Consider the following 27,948-nt stretch of genomic DNA (forward strand, 5'->3'; position numbering starts at 1 on the left):
TTTCCGTCTGTGAAACAGATCTACACTTACAAGCCATTCTTATGCCTGAATGACTGCCAGACTTGAAGGGTTTATTATTCAAGTAGTCGGGCAATGAATTTGTCCGCTATGGACCTTGATGTTGAGATGTCTGTGTAGAAGCTGTGACATTGTACATCATGGGCAATCTTATCAGAATTGTATAAAAAGAAGGCTGTACCCCCCGACCAACTCCCCAAAACGCCATCGACATTGATAACCCATACTCATCACTAACGTGCCGGGACACTCTGGCCTTGTGCAGCATCTGTCATAGGCCCACCATTCAAGTTGGCCACAAACTCGTTATAGCGAAATACGTCGCCACCCCTCTTAGGAGCGGGCGTGTTGAGCCCCCGCACACCCGCGATTCCAATGACATTTTTACCCAGAATCCTCCTCCCAGTGAACCCCTCCATGGCACGATCAATGTCCTTCTGGGTCAGAGGCCGCTCGCCAGGGTCTGGAGCGGTGTTAAGCAGGGCGGTGCGCAGCTCGGCCACGTCTATCTGGCCACTGTCGTCATCGTCAAAGGCCGAAAAGGCATTCAGCAATTCCTGTTGCGGTGACAGGCCGGCCAGGAGATTGGCGAGTTGACTGAGATATTGTGGAAGGGACAGCTGCTGAGGCTGGCCGGCCGGGAAAAATTGCGCCAAATTGGTCTCGTGCAGACCGAGAGATTGGAGAGTCTCGGCCACGGAGGCGGCGTCGATGGTGCCGGTCGAATTTGCATCGAGCACGGAGAATGCCTCCCTCATGTTGTGGAGGAGTTGGGGCGGTAGCTTAGATAAGTTGTCGTTCTGAGACAGGCCCGAGTTGGACACTTGTCTGCGTGGCTCGTGGGTTGAGGAGAAAAGACCACCACCACTGCGGCCCATGCCATCATACTTGCCTGAGGAGGAGTGTAAATTGCGTTGTGTTGTTGGCGACGACGATGATGGCGGTGGTTCCGTTTGGGCTCTCTTGAATAAGGGCTCTGAAGAAGAAGAAGAAGTCTTGGATTTCGATGGTGTGGACACTAAGACGAGGTCTTCCTCTTCTTCGACCTCGTCTTCCTCCTCCTCAGATACCGTGTATGCATGCTTGAGTTTAGATGGGGACGTCATTGGAGAGGCGCCGCTTCTGTTGGTTGGTGGCGTGGCTGGTCGCCCGCCGGATATGGTGGGAGAGTTGGGCGAGGCAGGACGTCGAAATGGTGATGAACGTGGTGAGTTGTTGAAGGTGGATTTGTAGGAAGCCTGCGAGGGAGTCACGATATATTAGCACAATGGCACACAATCAGAGGGACGCAGGTATCCCGGCCTCCATGTTATGGTCCACACTTACCATAGTGGCTGTTTGATCAGCAGAGGTGGAGATCTGTCAGGTATTTGGATGGATTGATGAGGTGAATTCTTGATGTTGGTATCGGCTGCTGTGCGGTGTTATGCAAGTCGTTGCAGGATGTCCTTTGCAGAGGAATGCTCAAAGGAACCGAAATGTCGGACCTGGAACGATCACATGTTATGGGTTTTGAATCAGGGCAGTATGAGATGCAGCGCGGTAACTTCTGCTTAGTAGTACAAACCTGCTGAAGCGTTGATGGAGGCTCGAAGTAAATAAAGAAACCCGTTGGCACGGCAGCGGTGTCTGTCCCCACAGGGCAGGTCTGGCGAGCAATTCGTCTTAGGTAATTTATTAGTAATATCACATGTCATGCGCTGCAGTGTCATTTCTGCGGGGAGAAGATCTCAGGGGTTTCAAAGTTTCCGAATCTGGACTGCGCAGGGGTTCCAGGGTTGAGCCGCCCACTGCAGTCCAAGTATATCTCAATAACTATAATGGCATCTAAGACACGGACAGTTACTGGACTGGGTCTGTGTTGGCCTTGACGTGTCAGTGGTCATGTCTCCAGAAACTGGAGCGCAACCAGTTCCAGTAATATATGGGCGCCAGATCACAGTGGTACAGTACATGCAACGACTCCTGTGACCCGATATAGAGGATCAGCAACCTCCTGCCTTACACGAGTTAGGCTTATGCCGTATATGATTTGACGAGTTTGCAATCCATACGACTAAGACGATTTCATTCGCGCAAGAGCCATGGCAGACACGTTAGCCCATCATCCTCATACAGGGTATAGCCACTTCGAGAGGCCGCGATCTATATCCTCCGCCTCAGGCTCCCGCAAGTCCTCCTTCTCGCATGCACCCACACATTACAAAGTGTCCTCCCAGGGCTCGGCCATGCCTCCTTCTCCCAGGGGCTCCCACCGCTCCTCGCAGAGAGTGTCGACGGTCCGCGAAGGCGCGGTGTACCGTCCGACGAAGCGTCTCAAGTCGCAGTACCCTATGCACTCGACTGAACCCCACGTGGAATATATACTTGTCGCCTCATTTGACATAGACCGTGGTCCAATTATGGAACATCAGTACCCCGGTGCAATCAGTCCGGACGAGAACATGTTAGCTGAATTGATGCTTCCCGATCAGACTCACGTTCGGCAACAAGACTGGACAATGTTCTTCCTGCACAAAGACACAGGGTCCAGTGAAGAGGAGGCAGCGGAAAAAGAGGCCAGGGTCAAGCGGCGGACGGCGAGAAGACATGCGAGAGAGGCGGCCCAAGCAGCCAACCTCAAGGGTGAAGAATTCGAAGACGAGACGAGCAGCGACGAAAGCGATGCTGCGGGCTCCGACAGCCCTCCGTTGATGTACGTGTTAAATCTGGTCAACACAAAGCAAGACAGCAGTGTCAAGAGAGGAGCAGTGGTCAAGGCCATGGCCATCTGTACCAGGCACTCATTTCTACATATCTACAAACCGCTGCTGCTGCTCGCCCTGGAAGATTATTTCAAGGCGCCTACACCTGACACGCTAGAGAATCTATACATCGCGCTGAACGCCATGGACTTGTCATTAATGCCACGCCTTTCGCTGCCCGAGCGGCATATCCTGCAGGCCAGTGATGCAAAAGACCTGTTCGTTGAGAAGTTTGAACAGATGATTGCGCAACGGTTGGCTGATGAAGCCTTGTTCAAGTCTCCGCAAGCGCCAGACTCGCCTTCAAGATCTGAACCCAAATACAGTGTTCCCCGAGACACGCACGAATTCGAGTCCAAGATCGTCTACAACGGAATAGCCATCCCGGTGAAGATACCCACCGCACTGTCCCCGGAAACTGTGGGTGACTTCTCTCTGATCAAGCTGGTGCAGGTCTTTGGCAATCCGCACATTTCACAGCCTCAACCATTCGCCTTACATCCTCATCTCACAACATCCGGGGCCTTCACACACCCGATCATTGTCCTCATCAATGCCATGCTGACACAGAAAAGAGTCATTTTCCTCGGCCATAATCGACCTTCTGGAGAGGTTGCTGAGGCGGTGCTTGCCGCTTGCGCCTTAGCATCAGGAGGCGTGCTGCGTGGGTTCACCCGCCACGCATTCCCCTACACCGATCTGACCAAGATTGACGAACTGTTGAAGGTTCCCGGGTTCATTGCTGGGGTCACCAATCCGGCCTTTTCATACCATCCTGAATGGTGGGACGTGTTGTGCGATCTCCCGTCGGGAAGGATCAAAATCTCTTCCTGCATCGAGGCCGCCCCGGTGACCGAAGGCACCACATATTTCCAGCAGTATGGCCACATACTGGGCCAAAAAGATTCGGGCTCTGGCGATGCGACGGGAGACGTGCACTTCATGGAGGACATCACTCGAAGCATAGCATCACGCCACGGAGAGGCCATTATTCGAGCCAAATTCCGGGCATACATCACGAAATTTACCCGCATTGCTGCAGCCTTTGAAGAGATGGTCTATGGGGCTAGCAATCTCACCGTGCTTCCTCCGACCGAGGTGGACAAGGTCGAGCCGCCTTCGGCCTCTACGGCGGCGCCCCGGCCCATGTCGATGAAGACCTCGAGCCAAAACCTGAAGGGACACGGATATGTCTGGCCCAGCGAGGAAGCGAAAATCCGTGAGCTTGCAGCCTCCGCGGCCCGCATCGAGGGATGGAGGAACACAAGGTCTTACTATTCCTTTATTTCCGATCTTGCAGCCCATTCGCAGGATACTGCATCTCCCATTTCGCCTGTCAGCATGACAAACATGCTCGCGCAGGCCCCGACTAAGCCCTACGTGGATTTGTACCACTCCTTGTCCAAACTCCGCACTCTGCGACTAACTCCTACGGAAGCGGGGGCCATCTATCTTGCTCTGGAAGCATACTGTACAGACTACCGCAGCATTCTTGAACTGCTGGAACTGGCTCCAATGTCCGAAGCTGGTCTTTTCTACGTCAGCTTGGGTCTCTGGCACGAAGATTATAGAGTTCGCGAGGCGGTCACGAGTCTTTTGGACCGGGTCCGAAAGCATCCTGCTGGACGAGTGTTTTTCAGTCGGCTAGGAGGCTGGGTCCAATTGGGATTTAACAGATGCTTGCAGGAGAAGGAAGCCAGACGGCGTGGTCAGCAACAAGAGGCGGATGACATGTTAGGTTCTCTGAGTCTAGGGGAGGATATCCGCCGCAGCTGAGGAATGGTTGATAGTGAGGACCAGCATCCCAAGGAGGTGCCTATACTGGTGTATCTCCAGCCCTACAATATTGCCCAGGTATACGCCGGCGATGTATGCACCCGTCGCTCTCTGCTTCCATGCATCGTTCAGCGCTGCAGTCTAGACCTCCCAAAAAGGGTAGGTCTTGGTCTCGAACCCCATTTTAGTGACAGCCGGCTGCTGGCTCGAGGCTTGAGCCGACAAGAAGAGGGCTTAAAGCATCCACTTGGCGGCGGTTGCCGAGAATATATTTCAGCCATTGCCAATCAAAGGAGGCGACTACGACCCATATGCGAGTCAGGGGCACCATTCGATCTCCATGGGTTTCTTCTGAACATGCACGCGTCCACATTGTCTGCGGAGTTCGACAGTGACCGACGCTGATGATGGCGCCGTAGGATTCGATAACATCGTCGCGGCCTTAAGGCTGACAGGGTTCCAGGTTGCTATGCAGGTGCAGATTGTGTTCTGCTTGTTGACTGCTGTTCGACTCCAAGATGGTTGTTCCCCTGACTTGAAGTGAGTTCAGTTTAGAGTCGTTTTAAAGTCGCCAGGCGCAGGCACTATTGGATCTTAGCGGACTGAGCTAGTCCTGCTTCGGTAATACGGGTCTTAGGCGCGCGCGGCGGTTTGATCAACTTCTTGTCCTTGACTTGTTCCATCGACCGGCCGTCACCCACTTCAGATTTATCCTAAACACCTTTCAACTTATCATGTTAGGCGAGATCACCTTCTCCTTGGCTGCTTGTTCAGCGTCTGTCACTAGTCTAGCCCAAGATCTAGACTGTCAGCGTCCGGTGGCTTGCAGAACTCTCACCACATGGCGTGGTCAGTCTTAACCAATGTGGTGCTGGTCTCGTCGCGGTTCCCACTGGCCGGACAGGTTCTATGGCAGGAGTTGACTGTACTATGAACCAGGAAGATTGCGCCTCGAATTCCACAATGCCACCGGCTCCCTTGGCACAACGTGTGCCTGACAGCTCGCCCCGTACCCTAGCCGCCGTTGAGCTACTAGGAACCACAACATTGTTATTTTCGACAACAGTGTACGTACGGTACGCCTCTTGGATGAAAATCTTTTGCACAAAGAACCTTCCAAGCAAAGCCACCATGGCGCCCAAAAGCAGCCACAGGCCGTGAGTGGTTCGAATCAGGAATTTCGGCGGTTGTACTATTCCGCGCCTGTACTATTCCGCGCCTGGTGGAGCAATGTTCCCGAAACCAGCACCGCCCACATTCCTTTGTCTGCTTTCGCTAACGTTGGCTGGCAAGCATGCCGCCGGGGTTGCTTTCGGTAGGTCGACGGTTTGGACTTCACCTACAGGGGTTGGAGCACAAGTGCCATCTGTATTGTGGCTGCTACTAATGTTAACAATCAGTTCACCTATGTAGATAGCTCCAATGTCCTGTCCGCATTTCTTCATCCCAGCTTTGTCTACACGAGTCCATCTTCTGCAACATTGTCATCTTTCACCCAACTTCAGTCACTCGTTATTAAATATTGTTGTATTTTGCTTTTCAAACTGGCTCAATATCTCTGACACGAAGGCCTGATTACTGTGGCACCTGCATATTTCAACATAAACCCCCGCTGGCATTTTGACTCGCGGCTGATCGACAGATCAACAGGATCAGCCCCCGGTTGGCACGTGCTGGATCATCGTTGGACCCAGCCTGAGATCTGGCAGATCAACAGAAGATCAACTGGAGAGAACTCTCTCTCTGAACACCTTTGTCTAGGCCACCAGTCTTCACGGTTGCGAGGCTTGCTGATCATCGCAAAGCCCTCGCAACGACGAGTCTGGCGTTGGATAACGGAAGATGTGAGCCAGCGCCGACACAAATCAACCGTATCGGCTTCAGCGGGCTTCATTGAAGAAGAGTCTTTGCATCGCGACATAGCTCTCAGGAATTAGCAACCACTCTTTCTGGCCGGCAGCAACTTCAGCCTGCTGTCGACCATGTATCTCTGCGTCCCACAGAAACCACGACCCGGAAGACGGTGGAACAGAAACAGCAATGCCTCTCACTCGACAACATCAACAACAACACTAATGGTGTCATTCATGTTAATCATAATTATGTCAATGGTACCTTCGGCATGTGCACAACAAGACTTGAGTTCAAGGTCGCAACCGAACCTGTTTCAAGAGCTGGCGGAGAAAGGAGAAATCCACATCGACACGCGGGAGCCGCCGCAATCGCGACATATGCACTTACTACAGGAGCGACAAGTCGGTGACAGTGAGAGCACTGTGCCCACGACAGCGATTACACCAACCTCGACGCAGCCAGACACCGATGCGGCTGTCATTGTGACCGACGCAGTGGCAACAGCCGCAAGTGCAATCAGCACCGACACCTCAGCCCCATCCAATCACCCAGACGCAGTATCAACCTCGATATCACCCACCGTAACAGTCGTCACAACACCACTCCCCTCGCCCTTCGACACATCTCTCGGCAGCAACTTCACCGACTCATCCTGTCCCAAATTTTTCTCGAAATTCTTGTCAAACACGACATTCCAATCCTGCGTACCCATCTCATTGCTCCTACAAAACTCAAATTCCTTTTTCCGCGCCGAACGCTCCGCGACTCTACTCACTCAAACTCTGGACTCGGCCTGTGCTGCGCCCCTGGCAATTTGTTCTCCATTGATGGCCAATCTTGCCGCTCAGCTGATCGATGATTCCCATTGTGGCCAGGATTTCAAGAACCAGAACCCGCTTGTGGCTCAGGCGTATGCAGGTCTAGTGGCTTATGAACCTATTTACAGTGCTACTTGTCTTCGTGCGACTGGACCTACCGACGGTACTAGTAGTACTGAAGACGAGGCAAACAATAAGAACAGCAACAGCGCGCCTTATTGTTTCACCCAAGCAATCACAAACACCACCAACTCCGCCGACGCCTACGTCTACTATATCCCACTGGGCCTGAGCTTGCCGGTAGAATCAGATAAGCCAAGCTGCACCCAATGTCTCCGCGACACAATGAAGATCTTTGCGGGCTATGCGGAGAACAAAGCCCAGCCTCTGTCGAGGACTTATTTGCCTGCTGCGACGCAGGTCGATGCGGGATGCGGTGGCGGGTTTGTCGCGACAGACATCAAGGTTGGGTCGAAGAAACCTCATTCAAATGGTGGGACTGTCTCGAGAAGGAGTGGTTTTGGCTCTGTCTTTCCGGATCGATGTCGAGGTGGTGGTGGCGGTGGTGGTGGTGGAGGAGGAGGAGGAGGCTCCAGCTTGCTATCGCTGGCGTCGTGGTCGATGTTGATATTACTAGCTTGTCACAGTCTGCTCTGGCGTGTGGTCTTGGTCTTCTGAGATATAGTAAGTCGCGGGACAAATAATAGAATTAAAATTGAAATTTTGAAGCCAAAGAGAATATAAATACACTACCTACCTAGGTAGGTAACTTAGTACTCAATGTGTTTTGAGTTTCCAAAAGATTACGATGTTGGGGTACTACTGTGATACTGAAAGATATACGTACTACTACCTTGAGGTATAGTGCTTCTCCTGTAATTGGTCTGAACTAGTACTACCTCAGCGCATTGCAATTCGGATATCAGTTGTCATATACCAACTATTGCTGCTGCGTAATACAAGTCCATGGCGCGGTGTAGTAGTACCATTGAGTGCCTAAGGTAAACTACCTAGGTATTTAAGGTATACACAGGACAATACGGATACTAGTAGGGCTCCAAGTGTGTCAATGAGTGAGGAATGCGCATGTATTTTTCTGTTCGGTGGAAGGACAAGCGACTCTGCAGCAGGACATACGATGAAGACCATTGTCCAAAAAGTGGCAACCAAAAGAAAAACAAAGAAGTCCAAAAGGGTATCTTTTTCGATGGTCTACCTTCGTCTAGTGCTAGCACCCAGAACTTATATCCAACCAATCCAGATAGACATAACTGGACCTGAACCTGGTAGATGACATGGAATGTCTCTGTCCCATCACTTTCAGAGAGACGGAGACATCCCCATGCAATCACCAGGCGTCAAAGTCCACCTGCCTCGCTCTTCACGGTGAACGTGTATCATCCTTCAAAGATGGCGGCGGAAAACAAAAAGCTCACATGGCACCGACTCCTGTGCCGTCCTATCGGACCATATCCGAGGACCGAAGAAAGGGGAAAAAACTGGTATCTTGACTGCTCAAAAGCCAAAGACACCCAACGCCGTGCGTTAGATAGGATGAGAAAAAGAGAAATGGCCATCCGTCCGTCTCTGCTCACAGACTCCCCCTCCGAGGAAATGCAACTCCTTCCACAGCGGCTCGATCGGTGAACCAGCTGACCTTTTCACCTGCGGCCTCGTTGACCAAGCCACACGGCAGGCTTCGGCCTTCGTCGTCGGCTTCGAGGATCTTTTTGAGAACATCCTTCTTGCCCGCGCCGGTGGCGACGAAAGCAATCTTGTGTGCATGCGTCACCACCGGCAACGTCAAGGTAATGCGTCGCGCGGGGGGTTTGGGGCTGTCTTCAATAGGGGCAACCCATGCGTCGGCTTCGCGCAAGAGTTCGTGGCCGGGGAATAAACTGCAAGTGTGTCCATCCGGTCCACAGCCCAGGAGAATGAGATCGAATACAGGGAGTCTAACCGAGTCCTTCTGGGCGAAGACAGACATGAGAGACTCTTGATACTGATCCGCAAGCTCTTGGGTGTCGTTCAGATATTGCTCGTTGATCGGGTAGACGTGGGGTTTGCCCAGCTCCGAGGGGATCTTGTCCAGCAGATCTTTCTTCAGTAAGCCATAGTTGCTGTCTTCATGGTCCAGAGGCACCGCGCGCTCGTCGGCAAAGAAAATATGCCATTTGGAGAACTGCGGCCCGGACTCTGGGTCTTCGTCGTCGGGCGCCTCCAGCAGTGCCTTTGCCAGGGTCGCAGGCAGGCTGCCTCCCGACACGGCGATCTTGAATGCATCGTGTCGTAATAGGGCGGCTTTCTGGCAGGCCAGGATGTACGTGCGCAGGTGAATGGCCAGGTCGTCGACCGTGGGGTAACTGTAGAGATTGGGTTGTTTGCCCATTTTTGTTTTTGTCGGTGTGGTGTCTCGGTCGTAAGGGACCTTTCACGATTCACTCTGTCACGATATACTGCGGTATGGTATCTCTCTCCTGACTTCTTGAAATGCCTTCAAACTTGTGAGGTAGATTGAAGCGCTGGTGAGATCTGGCTGGCGCCGGAGAAATTGTATGTTCTGCAGTGCTGTCAAATGGTGCCGGTGGGGTTCGGGAGAATGTGTTGGAAGAGCCCGTTGCGATAGGAGACAAATCGGTTTCTGCGCAGAGATAAGGTATAGCGGCGGAGCCTGTCGTCGGCTCGGCGAGTGATGACGTGCCGCAGGTACAAAACTACAATGCGAGATGCGGTCGATCGGGCGGATGAGAGTGCGACAAGGATACCTAAGGAATTTCGGTGCGAAGGCGTGGGAAGTTCGAAGTTGATAGAGAGACGGGTATCTCAGAGGCCTTCAAGGATTTGCATGTGCCACTGCAGTGGTTCCGCTGGTGCAGGTAATGCTGGCTGCGCAGGCCAAAGTTGGGTGTGCTCGTAACTACGGTGCTGAAGTGCTGGTAAGGCGAAGTACCCGAATTGTCACTGGACGGCCACTCGACTGCCCACTGCCAGGCTTGCACACCGCCAATAATGATAACAGAATTGCGTGCAAAACGTGCCCGGAAACCAGAGCCGTAGTAGGGCAGACGCTTCCAATAAAATATGACATCATCTTTGTTGGTCAGACATCCAGAAATTTACGCCCTAGTCGGCCTCAAGGTCAAGCCGACTGGAGGAGGGAGCAGGTCGTCAGACATGTCCTTTTCACCTGTGCGAGCTGGATCACGTGGGCAAGTTGACTCTGCACGCACTACATTGCCCGACAATGAGAAGCACACTTGATAGCCAGGGCCGACGAGACTTCTATACAATTATTGTCGTCGTTGGAGCGCTCAAGCTGCTCTGGGCGTAGTTTGCCCAGATTCAAGTTGAGCAGTGGGATTTCCAACCGGTCCGTTCCGTTCTACGGTTCAGTTTTCGCCAGCACTGCCAGCCGCTTTCTCAGGGTTATTACCACGGCAGAGTTGGTGATGTCCAACATCCACTTATTGTACCTGTGGCTGTGGCAGAAGGCAAGAATGTATCGAGTAGGTTCGTACACAAGTTCGTACTCCTGGACCATGAGTAACAAACTGACAGCATCCAGTTCAAACTCTGACTTCTTGCAAGAGCCGCAGTCTCGGATTTCGTACCCTCGCAACCGGATTCGCCAGCAAAAGGCCAGAAAAGATTAGCCGGGCACCGCGCCTGTGAGTAGTAGGAATATACAATAACAATGTACAACGCAGCAGGAGAATAGTACCCTACAACTTGTACGAACCATCCGAGGCAAACACGCTTTGAAGGATGTCCGGTTTTCCCGGCAACAGAGTCAGCTATGCATTTCCTCCGCCGGTTGTCCACATGTCCTGTGGCTAGAACAGAAGATCTGCGATCGATTGCCGCGGGTTCATGGCCGCGCTTGTACACAGTAGTAATAGGGTAGAAGAGCGAAGTACGAGCGCTGTGTCTGGACTGCGTTGAGCTTGTCCGATGTGGCTGAGGCCTTGTCCATCATTGGCCCGCACCGTGTTCGCGGCCAAAGGAGGCAAGACACGAAGAACGAGATCGTCCTCAAGTCTTCAAGTTCAACAGCCTACACAGTGGCTCAGGCCTATAGGAAAATGGTGGAAAAGAGACCCATTCAACGGCCAAAGTCCAGACACAGGGGCAGTGACAGGCAAGCCAGACGAGGGCGGCTCATTATTGGACCACGTAGGAGAGGGAATCCGGGAAAACGAAAGGAAAAAAAGTGGGAGACGCGTCGCAGAGACGATGATGTTGGACGATGAGATGCGGTGGCGATCGGAAACGCCGCGGACATCGAGGAAAAAGGCCCATGCGAGCAGCAAGAATGCCATGTCTGCCATCGAAGATTCCCGCTTCATCAACTCTGCCATCTTTTGACCTCGTCGTCCCGGCCTCTGGATTCGTCGCCAGATATTGCCGTCTCCATGCGCCCGCCCTTATCCCCAGCTCAATGGACGGCAACTGACTGTTACAGAGTCCAACTGGAGCCCAATTCAATTGCCCACTGCAATCTAGTAGTCCCTGGGCCTGTCTATGTCCGCGCTTCTCCCGGGTGTTTTTCCCAGGTGCCATGCCAGTGCCAGGCTTTCTCATCTCATTGCGCGTCAGACAACAGCAACAGCGGTTCGTACATCCCGTCAATCAACATTTATCCCCTGCCAGTGTCGCTATAGACGCCGCATGTGTTTCTCCTGCTTACTATTTTGATCGCTGTCGTACCGTCTCCTAGGTAGTATTTACGTCTCCCACCCCCCATTGTCTTCTTAGTTTTGTCTCTCTTGGAGGCTGTGAGACAGACATCCTCTCATACTAGATGCACCTTGACTACCTGCTATATCAACATACTGGCACTATGGCCTCCACGCCCTCCATCCTACAGCTTCAGACCCGGGCGGCCACCGGTACAGAACCCATTCGTATCGTTCAAGGCTCCAGTTCCGGCAAGAGCCACGATAACAGCAGCACTGCTTCCTCCAGCGCCTCCGCCTCTCCTAAATCATCACTCGATATCGTGCGATGTTCTCGTTGCCAACGATCCCTGACGATAGATCCTTCCCTCCCAATGCGTCAAAGCGGCGCTGTCAGGTTCGGCATGAATTCGTACTACTGCAAGCGCTGCGCCAATGTAGTTGGCTTTGTCAAATGAATCCTTGGGACCACGGTCCTTGCAAAGAATACGACCCTCAATTGCAATCAAACCACCGAATATCTGAAACCTACATGTCCAAAGACTGGACTCTTGACAGACCGGAAACGAACAATCCGACAGAGTCATCCACGGCACAAATGACATCGCTTCGATTGGTACAGACAGGGCACACAACATCCTGCCCTCGAGCAGGCTGACATCAGCATTGGTTCAGAAAGAGTGAACATGCGGACATATTGGAATGCTACGAGGAGGTACAGCGCATAGCCATGGTCACAGGCATCCTTCACAAGAAGCACAAGACGCTCAGCTGGCCCAACCAGACCGGTTCGGAAAGGCCGCAATCTCAAAGATGGCAGGCGAGATAGGCCCAGCTGCTCCAATGAGCAGGTTGACGGGTGACGGGATTTTCTGCAGTGTCCGCTGAGCATTTTGGTGCATGCATCCCTACCCTGTTTTCCCGGAGAAAATATGCCGGGCACGAAGCAAATTGACGTTCACTGTGAAAGGCGTCTCCAGCGAAGGACACGGGAACCTGAGGAGTTTCTGTTGACGAGCAGTGAATAGAGAGTTCCGGGGAGAAGGAACCATTGCTACAGTCTGTCTAGACCTACCCAGGTAGCATTGCATCAAATCATCTCTCAAGTGCTGTAAAACGGACCTGCTTGGATATTTCGTCCCATGCCACCCGCGTCTGCAACTTGGACTACCACCCCACATCTTTATTAATGAATCCACATGATCGTACGAAGCATTGATGTTCCCTACTGTAGCCCGATTCCGGGCCAGTGTCAAAGCCCTACCGATCGAATACTGCCGATCGAACACCTCTGCCCGCATCACCAGCGTCAAATGTGAACTACGATCGAGTCCGCACGGCCAAGGTGCCAGTGCCGGCAAAAATCGATCTCCAACGGCGCGGTTGAGCCTCAATAATCAGTACCTACCAGCCTCCTCCCCCGGTCGATACCTACTGTACCCTGCAGGAGATCATAGCGTCCAGTGAGTGGTCCCGTGTGCTTGGGAACCGAGCTGCTGTGCAGCGGTTGCACAAGGCCTATATTCAGCCGTGGGAACGCATCCACACCCAAAGCGATGGGAGTGAAGCACAGAGATCCTGACTTGTGTAGCCTGTCATCCTAACATCCTGATAGGCGAGAAGCTCTTAGCCCGGCGATTCATCATTTCCGACCAGACCATCGCTGGATACGTACGTTCGCCATTACCGAATCTCGGACGGTCACGAAATCTCGGATTCGCTTGTCATGCCAGTGTCCGTCGGGGAAGTGAACGGATGTGACAACCTTAGCATTGTTTGCAGCAACATGAGATCCTGACTCTGCTCAGAACGGTCATTCTACCAGCCACGCGTCTCGTCCGACCGACCCGGCGTGCGATACTGACCCCGTTCCACTAGTGAGAAGGAGATGGACGAGATTCCATGAAATACGAGGTCCTCCCATCTGGACGCAGTCCACACGTCGCTGCTCCCTGCGCTTCCGGCGGCAGACCCCTTGTAAGAACTGGTCGAGTGTACCAATCGCTCACAATTCAGAGATCAACATCTCAGAAACATCGGATGCTATGTTCTTGGTACCGTACTTGGGTGTTGTGACAAGGAACAGCGACGCCACATGATTTGGCCGACTTTGGGGCACCCTGGCAGGGATTCGAACACCACCGGCACATTGTACCCATGCGTGTGGCTACCTCCTGATTGCAAGGGATTGTGTGCGGGCTCCAGAAGGCCCGGAGCATTGTCTTGTCATCCCATCCAGAATTTTTCCACCCTAGCTTGGGCTGGGCTCATGGATGCACAATAGACACCGCGTTCGACAAATGCTACTGGTGCCAGATCTGTGGTGTTTTACGGAGTCGTCTCATTGTTGCCAGACGTCAACCGGTGCCAGCAGAACCATGCTATCCTGGAGCGTCGAGCCTCAATGGAGGCCGTGTGAGTTCCCCGAACGCGAAAACCCATGAGTTGAAATCTTGGCCATTTCTGCACCAGATACTCGCATTTCCAGCCTTCTCGTGCTTGAGTGAGTCGCTGCAATGCAGGCTGGCTGGCTCATCTGAGACCTCGAATCCCCGTCGCCATGCTCACCAAAGAACGAACCACTAATCTACGAGATCGTCTGTCCCTAAAATCGGGCGCCGGCAATGCCTGACGTCAAAGGCGTGGAGCCGTTCATTTACTGGTTGAGCCACGACCGGAGGTTTCTCCAGGCCCTGAGAATTGTCGTGTTCCTCAAACCGCCTGTCAACCTCGTCGCCGTGCGATGGACCGGTGTAGCGATAGATCCGATTCAAGTCCACCCATCGTGCATCCTCATGTGGCTTACGATTGGCAAACCACAAATCTGAATATGGAGCCTCCATACAAACCCTGTAAGAGGCATTGGAGTGTTGAACAAGGGTTATTTTGGTACCCTCGCCGTGTGGAGGTCGACGCCATGCCCCCTTCACTATATGTCAGATCATCTATGTATTATATCCCTGCTGAGCACGACTACAGTCTACAGACCATGTTAAATGGTATGCACGCGATATATCAGATTCTCCGGATGATTTTATGCGGCTTCCAATCCTGCCGACTTTGTAGGAGCGTTTCCTGTTGGTTGCGGCTGCAATCATGACAGGAAAACATCCACACTACAGCGGCTTTGCGTCCGCTGCCAACAATCTCAAGCTGTACTATGGAACGGCAAGATGTACAGGCACCGGAGGAATCGAATGTCTTTGTGCACCGTTATAGAGGAAAGGGGGTGCTTAGGCCAAAGGTATAAATTCATTGAGAACCTGCAACCTCATCTTTGGCAGGTCAAACAAGATTCTCAGGCGACGACTTGTTCCTCAGGCCTCTGTGGAAACCCAGCAGCAGGGCCAGTAGCGTTTGTCAGTCACTGCTTCAATTCGACCCAGACCTTGCAGCCTTACTTCGTTGGTAGCGAATTTGTTGGAGTGCACATTGGATCCGCTACAGATCCCTGTCCACGCAGGAGCAGCCTTGCACTCTTTCCATCTCGACTTACCTACGGCTCTGCGCGAATCGCTTCCCCGGAAACAGGTTGGCTGGCTGGACCAGCTCGAACGATCCCACGGCTCCTATGCATCAGATCAAGTCTATAAAGGTAGACCTCCACATATTGTTCCCACACCGTTGCGGCGAAGGAATCTGTCAACAAGAGTGTCAAATCCACTGGCCCCTTTCAGGCCACGCAGTGGACCGACTCAAGCAGATTGACAACTAAGCACCGAACCACGGCGTGGATAGTGTTGCATCAGCAGTAACAGCTAGCACTGCTACTTGTCAAGTGGAGATGCCTCGAGACCGTCGTCGCAGCCAGGATTCGGGGGAGGAAGATCAGTATATCATTCTTGTCAAGGATGTACGTCCGAAGACTTGGAGCCTTGAGCATCTTAACGTTTGATTCTGACCTTATTGGTAGATCCCTCGTCATTGTCGGTGGCAGGAGCTGAAAGACATGACGCGAAGTTACGGCGGCGAACACAGCTTGAAAGCCGAAGTATTTGAACTCGGTGACGGAAGCCAAATGGGCCACTGCACTGTAAGAGGGAAAACTGCTGCCACCCAAGTCTACGGTACGTATACAAAGGCGGAACCGTCCACAGGTTGTTGCTAACAAAATTTTTGGTAGAGAAATTCTGCAACCATGGTTGGAATGGCCAATGTGTGTGCGTCTCACTGGCGATACTGGAGAAACCTGGAGTTCTCAAGACGATCCAGGGGCCCAGGAGAAGTCGTGGTGGCGCCCATATTCAGACCAACAGGACACCTACCCACGTTGCCATCTCTGGAGCCCCGGGTGTGGTGAATTCTATGCTTCCATCACAGTACGTACCAGCCTAATTGCCTTACGACGAAGGCTGGAAACTGCGGTAACTAACCGTTGAAATAGTTCTCAGTATGCCAACACCAGCAACCCAACTGAGCAGATCATGCGCGGTACGCCATATACGACAATGACGGCAGACACGGCAAATGTAACAATGCCCTCCATCAACACAAGCAGAGTCCCACATTCGGGCCATCTGGCTCAAGTACCGTCGGCGTACAACGCATCCGCTCCATATACTATAACTCATGGGCCCCCAGTCCGGGCGATGCCGATTCACCAAGCTACTGGTACACCCTTGTCAAGCAGAGCAGGACAAACAGGTACTAGTACGCGAAACCCAACAAAACTCAAATCTGGCTCTGGCACTGTGGATTCACTTTCTCGCCCGGTCAATGATGGCAGCACGGTCTTACTATCCGGCTTGCCGTCCTGTCAATCGGAAACTCACCTCCGCAGTATTCTCAGACGATTCGGCGTGGTCGTCTATCTTGAGATACATCCGGACAGCCGAAACCCCGGGAAGTGCAAGGGCACGGCGCGGGCACGATACAAAACAATGTCGGAAGCCTTGGCTGCAGCTCGCAATCTCGACGGGCAAACTTTGGCCGGCCGACGAATCGCAGTCAAACAAGTCAACAGCGATGATGCAGCGGCTCTGTCGGCCATGACACGGCACAGCCAAAACGGTTCCAAGAGGACCACGACAACCGTGGCCGATGCTCGAAAGCCATCAGTGTCATCGGCCTCGGCGCCGCCGTTGCTGAAACAGAAATCTAGCAATGCCAAACCCCTCCACGAAAGTGTTAGCGGCAGCAATGCCAGTAGCAAGGCACTATCCTCTTCGGCGCCGCCAAAGCTATCCTCGACTGGACGTCCAAACGACGGCCGAGGTAGCACCAGCACCAGCACCAGCAATGGCAGTGGAACCAGCAAAGGCAGTGACTCAACGTCGCCTGTGGGCCCGTTGGTCGTCAACGGTGCAACGTATAGCAGGAGACCAAGCCGTAAGGACGACTCCTCCGCCAGCGACGACAGCAGCGAAGATGAGACGGCGGAAAGTGATGAGGATGAGGCGGCGGACAGTTCTAATGATGGTGATGAGAGAGAATGTGGTTATCGTGGATCTGGTGAGTTTTTTCCTTCTCTTCTGTTTCCGAGCTCTTCAACTTTGTATTGCGTGACCGTCTCCTGGTCAGATATAGTTTTCTTGTCTGTTGTTGGTCATTTTCATTCCCCTCTTTTTTTCACGAGGATACAAACTGTCCATGCCCAAATCCAGCCCTCCGTATGTCTTGTTGATCTCGTGAGGGATGCCATCAACTAATATCTGTGACTTTTCGAAAAACAGTATCTCGCACCACAGGCATGGTGAGACGGATGAGGCTGGATCGACACTATTGAGTCTGATTCTCTAGTCGCCCATGCAGAAAGGCAACTGATATAAACAGCCAGCCATCCAATCAGTCGAATCAATCAGTTCTTCGGTTTCGATGAACGAGCAGGGCCATCTCAGCAGCCAGGCCCACATGCTAATCGGATAAAGAGGAGGTATCCTGGGCGCATGTTTTCGGTTTGGTTTTGAACAGCTAGCAAGATTCAGCTTGAAGCACTGCAGAACTTTAATATTTTCTTGGGTCGTGTTCTGCATCGGGGCAAGGGAAAAAAAGAAAATAGAAAGCCCGGCAATTGTCTTGGTGCTGTTCAGTTTTTGAGTTTACGGAAATGAATTTTTGCGGTTCAAATTCCCTTGGTCTTGGATTGTACCCGTTATTTTTCTTTGGTCTTCAGTGCTTTGCTTGGTTTCAGGTTATGAAGTTTTGGCAAAACGTTGCTGCTGCTTGCGATTTGATCCTGGACTCCATGTCACTCTTTTTTTTCTTTTCTGGGTCTTTTTGAATGGCTTCAATAATCAGCTTAATATAGTTATCTAAAACTCAAAGCACCGTATCCCCTAGGTAATGTACTGGCTTTCAGAATTGGACAACCTTTGACAAGTTCAGGCCGATTTGGTGGGTCTCAGGCTGCGTGACGATATGTACTAGTACTGCGAATAGAAAGACAGATGGGGAGAGATCCAGAACTGTACTAGTAGATGGATGAATATGTACAGTACTAGTATGTGGGTAATACTGTAGGAAGTCAATTAAACACAAGCAGGTGGATCAGATCAGATCATTTTAGGTACGTGTAAAACTTTACGCCTCCCAGAGATAGACCATTCAAATACAGAATATACCAGGTATACAGAAACTCGAACTTCAAGATTCGATTGCTGTGCTTGATTGCGAAACACAAACACAATCACTAAAGATTACATACGTTATGAATAGAACGCGCTCTTCTGGAAGCTTTCGGCAGTGATGTCGCCTGGCCCGCCTGAGACTTGGGGCCCCTTTGCGGCATTGGTGTTGTTGTTTGTATAGATGGAACTGAGGCTCTTTGTGCGATCCGCCGCGGCATCCTGGAGAAGTTTTTGTGCGTCCGAGACCGCATCACCACCCTTCATGGTAGCAGTGCGGCTGCCGGGGGCGGAAACCGCTGAACCCTGTGTGATTTGCTGTTGCTGCTGCGTACGTTGAGAAGGTCGCTGGATAGGTTCGAGGTAAGGGCTGGGCAAGTATCCCTGTTTGCCGTCGCGGGCGCGACACCGCCACCATTCGGACGGGTTGCCCATGGGATCGGTCTTTGAGAGGACGGCGACAAAGTCGCCCTTTTTCACCTCCAGGTCCATGCCGGCCGAGTTGGGCGCGGGAGTGTAGTCGTACAACACGCGGCAGAAGTCGAGTTTCCTTGGGTCGATGGGCACCTGTTCACCACCGGGACCTGTGGTCGTCGGGTAGCTGAGCGCCATTTGCTCCTGTTGGCGGCGCTGTTCTTCTTCTTGTGACTTGGCCATGGCGCGGATTACCTTGCCCATCAGATACGGTAGGCCGAAGACAGCAAGTGCGAAGAAAATGAATGGTTTCTTTGATGGTCTTGGAGGCCCCGGGCTGCCATCGGGTAATGTGGTGGGAGCGGCTCCTCGTCCGCCAGAGAGGAATGATGAGAAGTTGGCTGGTGTCAGTGCCGTTGCGTCGGCGGGCGGAGGGCGGCCCGTCAGTTTTGCTAGCAGCGTCCGCATCCAGCGTAGGAGTGTGTAGATACCTAGTACGGACCCCAGAGTCTGCCGGAGGTTGCCTAGTTGTTCGGCCATTGAAACCATTGCTGCGAGATAAGCGTTAGCCAACGTGATGCGTGGGCGGGTTGTCTTATTATTTTGGGTGTGTTATGACTTACCGAAAAAAGAAGAGTGAGTCGTCATGTAAGCGCTTTCAAGCATTTGCGCAAATCCACCAAATGCACCGACTATGCCTTCCATGATCTGGAAGGTCGCAGCCGTGCTCTGGTTCCATGTCTGCGTCAGGCTTTGCGGGTTGTTCGGGTCGCCCGGCATGCCTGGGTAACTCCCGTATCCTCCGCCATACATGCCACTGCCGTACATGCCGCCTCCGTAACCCATGCCTCCGCCATACATTCCCCCGCCGTACATCCCTCCGCCGAACCTATTGTAGGGTGACGAATAGGACGAGTATGGCGAAGAGTACGGGCTGGCGCCAATGCCCGTGGCCATACCGGTGCCGAATCGGTTTTGATTGGTATAGTTGGATGCGGTCTGGTTGACGACGCTATTGAGCGTTGCAGGTCGCTCGGGCAGAGTCGGTGCTGATGTCGATGATGTAGAGGATGCGGAGGGGTTGGTCGAGGTCGGTGCGGTTGCCGTCATGGCTGTCGAGGTCACGGGTGTGCTGGTCCCCGAGGTAGCTGGCGTGTTGTGTTAGAGAGATGCGCGTCACACCGAGAGGATGTTGGTTGCAATACCTGCTGAGCCGGCGCGTTCCCACGGTTTGGGGGGCGAAGGCGTCACCATGTTATCTCGACATTGTCTTTTCCCAGCGGTTATATCTCAAATTTGCTCGTCCACGGAATGGGATAGCCGTGAGCCGAGCTGTCGATGTTGTCCCGGAGATAGCCCTTGACGGATATCACCGGCTGAGGCCAAACAGGTTGATGCTTGTTGAAGTGCAAAAGCACAGAAAGAGACGCTTTCAACAAGAAGATTTGGGACAGGAACTGACGAGGGTTGAGGGCAGCAGCTGGAGGAGCAAGCAGTGGCCGTGACCAAGCGAGCGAGTGAGTGGCTGTGGCTGGATGGAAGTGAAAAGATGCCGAGGATGCGGAGGAGAATCCCGCCGCCAAGCGATCTTGCCGCATGCAGCTTAGCGTTGGCAGCCTTTTGGGGCCCCGAGTTTTAATCTTGTCGCCGGCCGAACTCGGATCAGGCTGAGCTCCCTTTTGGCCAAGATTCGACAAGTCAATCCGGGTTCATTCCAAGAATCACAATAATATAATATCTTGACAGCTCTGCTGGCGCATGAGCGTGATATGCTGGATCACAGCCACGATTGAGCCAGCAATTACACCAGCACAGCTAGCCTTATACTGTCCACCAAGACGTAATGTGAGTTAGCGAAGGCCTTGATAGTTAGAGAAGGCATTAATACGTCGTTTTCTAGTGACAGCAAATCTGCATTTTGGCAGCCACTTCTATTCTGTGCAGTGCGTTCCGCCGGCTGCTACCAGTATCAAACGTCAAGATCGAACCCCAGCTCATCTCTCCGATCATCCGTCAAGCGGCCCCACTCCAGCAACAGGCGGAAAAAATACAGTTCCATATCCTCTTTCCGCAGGACCTTGGCCGCCCAGTCCCTGCCGGCTTGGGCAATCATGTCGGCCTCCTTGAGATGTGGTTGCCAGCGGATATTCTGGCCGAACATGGTACCGTTGACGCCGGCAAAGTAGGCCAGCGTGCTCCATACGCCGTGCAGTCGGATGTCCTGAGGCACAAAGTGCAGCCACGGAGTGAGGCGGGAGTCGTACCATTCTCGAAAGAGGGCCGTCTTGAACGGTAGTGAGCGAGATTGCAGGAAGGGCAGGAAGCGGCCGGAGAAGCCGGCCCCGTCCAAATCAAAAAGGAACCGGTACCGCCAGTGGGCCTGGAAGTCAGTCGGACCCACGAGGTTGAATTCGGCTTCCTGGTCGTGGCAATCGTGGAGGCCGACACCGCCGCAGCGGGCGATACGGTCAACAATTGCGATGTCGGTGTTCAACCCTAGTTCCTTCACGGCTGGCCCAGGCAGGACCTGGTACTTGTATTTCGCATGGTTGGCCGGATTGGGCAGGAGGACTGTGACGTGGTCGTGGGAAGAGGTGGTGAGGTTGTTCGCCATGTGGACGAGCCGTTGGCGAGCCATGCCGCGCCACGCATGGTTTCCTGAAGATACTCCTTCTGATGTGGCACCACGCCAGAAAAGAACGTTCTCCTTCTGCTCGAATGGCAGGTCAGGAAACCCGGGATCGTAATTGTCTTCTTCCGGCGTCCCGTGGGGCTCTCTGGGCGCATAAATCACTTTGTCCATGTAGTTCCAGGCTGAGGGGTAAAGAATGTCGTTGAAGCCGTGCGGCTTTGACTGCGAAAACACCGGCATAAGCTGGTGAGAGGTCTTGAAGGCTGCCGGGGATAGATAGAACCCATGCAACTCAGCCATGTCTGGTTGGTGGCAGATATCTGCCGCATCCGACCAGTTTCCCACGAATTGACCGAGGGAGTGAGGAGCGACACAGGAGCCACAGATGTGCGCTCGAGATGAAGTATGCGGAGAACGCCTGGCCAGAGAGGAAGGGCTGCATCCCACAGAGCCAAATTTGCGAAACGTATTGCGGAAGGACATGTCGTGGAAAACTGTCTCGGTGAATTCATGCTCTGGTATGGGCGACCAACCTGCAGCACGATCATTCGACCAAGTCGACCGGCCGCTCCGGTCTTCCAAGCGTCCCTTCTCTCGCAGAAATTTGAGGTCGCTGTATGGCACTGCAACCCTTGACTCGTCATTCAAGTTGAAGGCTAGATCCATGTCTGGTAGGTATGGAGCGAAGCTGTTGATCAAGACCGCAACACCGTCCAGCATCCACCGATGGGTGGGAAGGACATTATCCTGGACGGTGGCTTTGCCGTTGCGAATTGTGATACCTGATATTTCGTTCCAAGGGTTGGAGACCATCTCCCAGGTTTGCCGTCGTAGGTCAGCCGGCGGGATTGCTCGAAAAGGTAACAAGTCCTCGTAGATTTGATCGAATTCGTCGACGAGTAACGCAGATTTGTTCTTAGCATATTCAAACCAGATGTCGAACCCCGGCGGGGGGTTACGGTTGTATCTCTGCTTATACCGTGTCACACTGTCTAGCAACGATGTAGTGTTGCCAATGGATTTTATGTAGTCGTTGTGGTGGAGTGTCGCATCATAGATCAGCAGGTCGATGGGGTGAAAGTGCACGTAACCCATCTTCCACCATGCCGGGACCATGAGACAACACAGAAGAATGAACAAGAACACTTGACGCGCGGGGTTTATTACGTCCATTTCCCCTAACGCCCTTTGAATGCGGTGATAGCTCCATCGCCCAAGGAAGACTAGTAAAAGGGAAAGCGTCGTCAGAGTTGGTGTGGGAGGGAAAGGATTCTTGCGCTCCCAAATAAACTCGACCGCAGGTATCATAGTAATCAAAGCTGCCAGCTGAAGGGTCACGTCCAGAACGCCGTAGTTCAATATCTGGTCAGGTCAGTACATGCACTATGGTGCCACAGAAAGACTTACACAATGCAAGCTCGAAATGCACAAAACGCAAAATAGTAAAATATGCCATAGAATTGCCGCCACAGTCCAGGCTTCTAGTGACGGCTCGAGGAATAGTAGCCAATTGCGAGACTCCGGCCTGAAGATATAGAGGCAAAGAGCCACGATTGACCATATTAGTGAGGTGCCCATCATGACAGAGCTCCATAGTACCACGCATCTTCTGCCTGATAATCCTCTGCCATCTTTCTTCGGCAAAGTCTCATAGACTATGATGGCGAGACATAAGTCCACGGCTAGTGCTGCGAACTGGAACGCCGGGATCTTCTTGCTTTCACCAGTCACGATAGGACAGATGTATGTTGATTTCAGGGGGAGCCACATGTCCTGGGCGCGATAACAACCGTACGACACGAGAAACAAGGACGGCAGATATCGGATCCGTGGCTGAAGCAGGTATGTACGCAATTTCTCGCGCATAATGTCGTAGATACTGCTTTCTGGCTTGTCTTCCTCTTGAATATTCCGCGTTCGCTGCGTCCGCAAGGCATCGTAGCCAGCTAGTAGAAACGGCAGGAAGACCTCCACACTGTCGATGGTGCATTCTGGTGCCTCTGAGATGCGCCGATAGAGCTCGATGCGGAAGCAAAGGGCAAAGACTGCTGCTGCTAGCAGGGAGATGCGCACTTTGCCACTTTGGCGAGGCCGTGTTGAAGTAGAACTAGGGGGGTCAGGTTTCCCATCCGCATGTCCCAGATCGTCCAGAGGAAGAGCGGTATAGTCTCCCAGAGGGGTTTCGGAGGGTTGAAACAGCCTCGGTATAGCCTTCGTGACGGCGGGCAACACGAAGGCGCAAGCTGTCAGCGCAAGAATAAGGAGATGGATCGGCCGGTCTATTCACATCAGTCAACTTCCTCGACAGGGGCAGCGGTCTGCTTACCATGAGCGGTCGAGCTTGGGAATAAGTGCGCAAGCCATCCTGCCGCGAGCAGCGAAGCACTGCATAAGTCAATACTTGAATCGTGCACCTGGTGGATGGATAGACCCTCACGAATAGCATAGACTGTCGAGGCTGGTCATGGTACCAGATCTTCTCTTCCCCTGCTCCAGCAATCTATCCGCCTTGCTACCCCGGGCCTATAATGGCAGCTGGGCGTCGGACGAGGTATATGTGGGCGGCTTCGGTCGTGGACATCACTGCGTCACTGTCTGCACGCACCAAGCACCCGACGGGGCACAAACATTCGGGTAGTCGTGTGGGCGGACGTCGGGGTCTTATGATTGCAGGAAACAATCCTCGAGTAACGCATGTCGGGGTCCTCGAGTAACGATTCGAAGTTGGGGTCCGAAATCAAGATGGTGATCGATTGGGTGTCTCCACGGCGCTCTCGCTATGAGGTTAGCCTGGCCACTAATAATGCTGCGCTAGTCGTGACTAGAACCCAAAAGGACAAGTTCCCTCCACTAACTCGCCGCCGCCGGAAGAGGAAACTGCGGCGAACAATTTTTGGAGAGCGGCGACGAGAGGCTCAACTTTTCTTGAAAAAGCCTTGTACAAGCATTCGCAACCACGTCTAGCATTATCGACTGGTCCAGAGGCGGAGGGCGGCCGGGGTGTTTTCAAAAATGCCTAAAAAAGCGATTGACTCGCGCATTCCCGCGCTGATACGGAATGGCATCCAGGAAAAGAAGCGCAGTTTCTTCGTCGTGGTCGGCGACAGAGCCAAAGATGTCATTGTACATCTGCACTATATCATGTCCTCGGTGGACGTCAAGCAGAATAAGTCGGTGTTGTGGGCGTACAAGAAAGACCTGCTTGGCTTCACCAGTCACCGAAAGAAGCGGGAAGCAAAAATCAAGAAGGAAATCAAGCGCGGCATTCGAGATGCAAACACGGAAGATCCTTTCGAACTCTTCATCACTTTGCACAATATCCGCTATGTCTACTATAAAGAGACGGAGAAGATTCTGGGTAATACCTATGGTATGTGTATTCTGCAGGACTTCGAGGCCATCACGCCCAACCTGCTTGCGAGAACGATCGAGACGGTCGAGGGCGGAGGCCTTGTTCTTCTCCTTCTCAAGGGTATGAAAAGCTTGAAGCAGCTGTATACCATGTCTATGGACGTGCATTCAAGATATCGGACAGAGGCTCATGACGATGTTGTCGCACGATTCAACGAGCGTTTCATCTTGTCGCTGGGCAGTTGCGAGTCCTGTCTCGTCGTGGATGATGAATTGAATGTTTTACCCATATCTGGAGGAAAGAATGTTCAGGCTTTGCCTCCACCATCGACCGAAGCCGAAAGCACACTGCCCGGCAAGAAGGAACTGAAAGAGATCAAGGAGAGCCTGGCAGACAGTCAACCTGTTGGATCTCTCATCACCCTGGCAAAGACTGTTGACCAAGCCAAAGCACTCCTTACTTTCGTCGATGCCATTTCCGAAAAGACACTTCGAAGTACTGTCACATTAACGGCTGCCCGTGGACGAGGAAAGTCGGCTGCACTCGGAGTCGCTGTAGCTGCAGCGATTGCGCACGGCTACAGCAATATTTTCGTCACATCGCCCAGCCCTGAAAATCTCAAGACTTTCTTCGAGTTTGTCATCAAAGGGTTCGATGCTCTCGAATACATGGATCATGTCGATTATACTATCCTCCAGTCGACCAATCCGGACTATAACAAAGCGATCGTGCGAATCAATGTTCACAGACAACATCGCCAAACTATTCAATATATCCAACCCCAGGATTCACATGTCCTGGGCCAGGCTGAATTGGTTGTGATAGATGAGGCAGCAGCAATCCCGTTGCCGTTGGTTCGGAAGTTGATGGGTCCTTATCTTGTGTTCATGGCTTCTACCATCAATGGCTATGAAGGGACTGGACGTTCGCTATCTCTGAAACTCATTCAACAGCTGCGCGAGCAATCGCGAGGCGGAGTGAAATCTAGTGGGGACGACCTTGAGGTGGCTAACAAAACCACGGGCAAGGCCGTCAAGGATGGCCAAAGCTACACTGGAGGTCGATCCTTGAGAGAGATCACCCTTTCTGAGCCGATTCGATACGCTCCAGGCGATGCAGTGGAGAAATGGCTCAATCGACTTCTTTGCCTGGATGCGACGTTGCCAAAATCAAAGATGAACACCCAAGGCACACCTCACCCCTCGACGTGTGAGCTAGTCCACGTCAACCGGGACACCTTGTTTTCTTTCCACCCAGTGTCAGAAAAGTTCTTACAACAGATGATGGCTCTTTATGTCGCCTCGCACTACAAGAACTCGCCCAACGACCTCCAGTTGATGTCGGATGCTCCCGCCCATCAGCTTTTCGTGCTCATCCCGCCGATCCCTGAAGATGCCACCAAACTCCCAGAGCCATTGTGTGTGATACAAGTGGCTCTGGAAGGAAGGATCAGCAAGAAATCCGTTCTAAACAGCCTGTCTCGTGGCCAAAGAGCTGGAGGCGACCTGATTCCATGGCTAGTTAGCCAACAATTTCAAGATTCAGAATTTGCTGGGCTCTCCGGTAGCCGAGTCGTGCGAATCGCCACGAACCCCGACTATCTCAATATGGGTTACGGATCCAGAGCACTTCAGCTCTTGGTAGACTTCTACGAGGGTAAATTTACTTCTCTATCAGAGACCGATGAAGCGACCATCGAAGATGTCGAGCACATGCCACGCGTTACGGATGCCGAGCTTGAGGAGTCGAATCTACTCGACGACAACATCAAGGTGCGAGATATCCAGCAAATGCCGCCCTTATTTAGCAAACTATCCGAGCGGCGACCCGACCAGTTGGATTGGCTGGGTGTTTCATACGGCCTGACCCAACCACTTCACAAGTTTTGGAAACGGGCTTCTTTCGCCCCGGTCTATCTCCGCCAAACGGCAAACGAACTGACCGGCGAACACTCTTGTGTTATGCTCCGACCGTTGTCCTCCGGCACGAGCACCGACAGTTCCTGGCTCACCGCCTACGCCCAAGACTTCCACAAACGATTCCTCACTCTGCTGTCCTACCAGTTCCGCACATTCGCCTCTGTGCAGGCCTTGTCTATATCCGAATCCGCCTCACGGCCGGCTTCCTCCACCGAAGTTACCACCAACAATGTCTCTCCCATCACAAAATCAGACCTCGACTCCCTATTCTCGCCTTTCGATCTTGCCCGTCTAGAGTCGTATGCCAACAACATGCTTGACTACCACGTGATTCTGGACATGATGCCCGCCATCGCTTACCTCTACTTCACCGGCCGACTGAAGCTTCCTCCCTGCAACGTCAGTCTTTCCGGCGTGCAGCAGAGCATTTTGCTCGCCATCGGACTGCAGCGCAAAGACCTGAGCGATGTAGAGAAGGAATTGAATCTGCCCAGCAACCAACTGCTGGCCATGTTCGTGAAGGTCGTTAGGAAAGTCAGCACGGCGTTCCGGGCCGTTGTGTCTGGTGCCGTCGAAGCGGAGCTTCCAGAAAAGAAAGATGTGAACCTTCCAGAACCCAAGGTTGGAGGCAGCCGTGTGGCTCCTACGCTTCCCGTCAATGTCGACATAAATGGGAACGACGAAGATGTCGACAAAGAAGTTGATCCGGCATTAAAAGAGAAGCAGCGTGCTCTTATTGATTCGTTGCCTCTTGACAAGTAAGTTCAAACTGCCCAGCTACCATCCATCTCCTATTGCCCCTTTGGAATCTTCCCACGAATCAGCTGAACTGAAACTAATTAAAGATTACATCTAGATACGAAATAGTCCCCTCGGCCACCGACGACAAGGCATGGGAAGAAGCAGAGCGCCAGGTCCGCGAGGCCGCATTGGGCGTCGACCCAGGCAAGAGCACCACGGTCAGCGTCAAGAGCCACAAAAAGCGCAAGGCTGAGGAGGTCAACGGACACGACACTACTACAGGTGACAACAACGACGATGGAGAAGAAACGCATCGGAAAAAGGGCAAGAAGGATAAAGGAGACAAACACAAGTCGGGGAAGGACCATAAAAAGAAGGATAAGGACAGGTCGAAAAAGCATTGATCGGCATGCACTGGATGGGATAGACGATTTATCAGTA

General features: G+C 52.7%; 9 protein-coding genes across 9 annotated transcripts; 4 read left to right on the forward strand and 5 right to left on the reverse strand.

Annotated features, from left to right (window-relative positions):
• Window positions 1-32: 32 nt before the first annotated feature.
• Window positions 33-1,589, reverse strand: HMPREF1120_07767 (uncharacterized protein). The gene is made up of 2 exons (XM_009161998.1): window positions 1,345-1,589; window positions 33-1,256 (listed from the first exon to the last, which is right to left on the reverse strand). The coding sequence occupies exons 1-2, from the start codon at window positions 1,345-1,347 to the stop codon at window positions 252-254; spliced, it is 1,008 nt and encodes a 335-aa protein (XP_009160246.1). The 5' UTR covers window positions 1,348-1,589; the 3' UTR covers window positions 33-251.
• A 657-nt stretch (window positions 1,590-2,246) lies between these two features.
• Window positions 2,247-4,538, forward strand: HMPREF1120_07768 (uncharacterized protein; the record flags this gene model as incomplete). Its single annotated transcript, XM_009161999.1, has 1 exon — window positions 2,247-4,538. One exon carries the CDS (start codon window positions 2,247-2,249, stop codon window positions 4,536-4,538), a length of 2,292 nt encoding a protein of 763 aa, XP_009160247.1.
• A 2,102-nt stretch (window positions 4,539-6,640) lies between these two features.
• Window positions 6,641-7,888, forward strand: HMPREF1120_07769 (uncharacterized protein; the record flags this gene model as incomplete). The annotated part of the gene is made up of 1 exon (XM_009162000.1): window positions 6,641-7,888. The coding sequence occupies one exon, from the start codon at window positions 6,641-6,643 to the stop codon at window positions 7,886-7,888; it is 1,248 nt and encodes a 415-aa protein (XP_009160248.1).
• A 504-nt stretch (window positions 7,889-8,392) lies between these two features.
• On the reverse strand, window positions 8,393-10,330 carry HMPREF1120_07770 (6-phosphogluconolactonase). The gene has a single exon (XM_009162001.1). It carries the CDS (start codon window positions 9,597-9,599, stop codon window positions 8,802-8,804), a length of 798 nt encoding a protein of 265 aa, XP_009160249.1. The 5' UTR covers window positions 9,600-10,330; the 3' UTR covers window positions 8,393-8,801.
• Window positions 10,331-11,840: 1,510 nt separating this feature from the next.
• HMPREF1120_07771 (uncharacterized protein) lies at window positions 11,841-12,882 on the reverse strand. Its single transcript, XM_009162002.1, has one exon. The coding sequence runs from the start codon at window positions 12,522-12,524 to the stop codon at window positions 12,198-12,200; it is 327 nt and encodes a 108-aa protein (XP_009160250.1). The 5' UTR covers window positions 12,525-12,882; the 3' UTR covers window positions 11,841-12,197.
• A 3,593-nt stretch (window positions 12,883-16,475) lies between these two features.
• HMPREF1120_07772 (uncharacterized protein) lies at window positions 16,476-17,534 on the forward strand (the record flags this gene model as incomplete). The annotated part of the gene is made up of 1 exon (XM_009162003.1): window positions 16,476-17,534. One exon carries the CDS (start codon window positions 16,476-16,478, stop codon window positions 17,532-17,534), a length of 1,059 nt encoding a protein of 352 aa, XP_009160251.1.
• Window positions 17,535-18,530: 996 nt separating this feature from the next.
• Window positions 18,531-20,117, reverse strand: HMPREF1120_07773 (uncharacterized protein; the record flags this gene model as incomplete). Its single annotated transcript, XM_009162004.1, has 3 exons — window positions 18,531-19,414; window positions 19,487-20,011; window positions 20,069-20,117. The coding sequence occupies 3 exons, from the start codon at window positions 20,115-20,117 to the stop codon at window positions 18,531-18,533; spliced, it is 1,458 nt and encodes a 485-aa protein (XP_009160252.1).
• Window positions 20,118-20,832: 715 nt separating this feature from the next.
• On the reverse strand, window positions 20,833-23,961 carry HMPREF1120_07774 (uncharacterized protein; the record flags this gene model as incomplete). Its single annotated transcript, XM_009162005.1, has 4 exons — window positions 20,833-22,857; window positions 22,903-23,774; window positions 23,822-23,880; window positions 23,933-23,961. The coding sequence occupies 4 exons, from the start codon at window positions 23,959-23,961 to the stop codon at window positions 20,833-20,835; spliced, it is 2,985 nt and encodes a 994-aa protein (XP_009160253.1).
• Window positions 23,962-24,507: 546 nt separating this feature from the next.
• On the forward strand, window positions 24,508-27,911 carry HMPREF1120_07775 (uncharacterized protein; the record flags this gene model as incomplete). Its single annotated transcript, XM_009162006.1, has 2 exons — window positions 24,508-27,524; window positions 27,623-27,911. The coding sequence occupies 2 exons, from the start codon at window positions 24,508-24,510 to the stop codon at window positions 27,909-27,911; spliced, it is 3,306 nt and encodes a 1,101-aa protein (XP_009160254.1).
• Window positions 27,912-27,948: the final 37 nt, after the last annotated feature.

The sequence above is a fragment of the Exophiala dermatitidis genome, assembly GCF_000230625.1.
Source record: "Exophiala dermatitidis NIH/UT8656 unplaced genomic scaffold supercont1.6, whole genome shotgun sequence".
NCBI lineage: Eukaryota > Fungi > Ascomycota > Eurotiomycetes > Chaetothyriales > Herpotrichiellaceae > Exophiala > Exophiala dermatitidis.

Bases quoted from the DNA above. Each gene is read 5' to 3' on its own strand.
- HMPREF1120_07770 (XM_009162001.1), bottom strand. From the start codon at position 9,599: ATGGGCAAACAACCCAATCTCTACAGTTACCCCACGGTCGACGACCTG.
- HMPREF1120_07771 (XM_009162002.1), bottom strand. From the start codon at position 12,524: ATGTTGTGTGCCCTGTCTGTACCAATCGAAGCGATGTCATTTGTGCCG.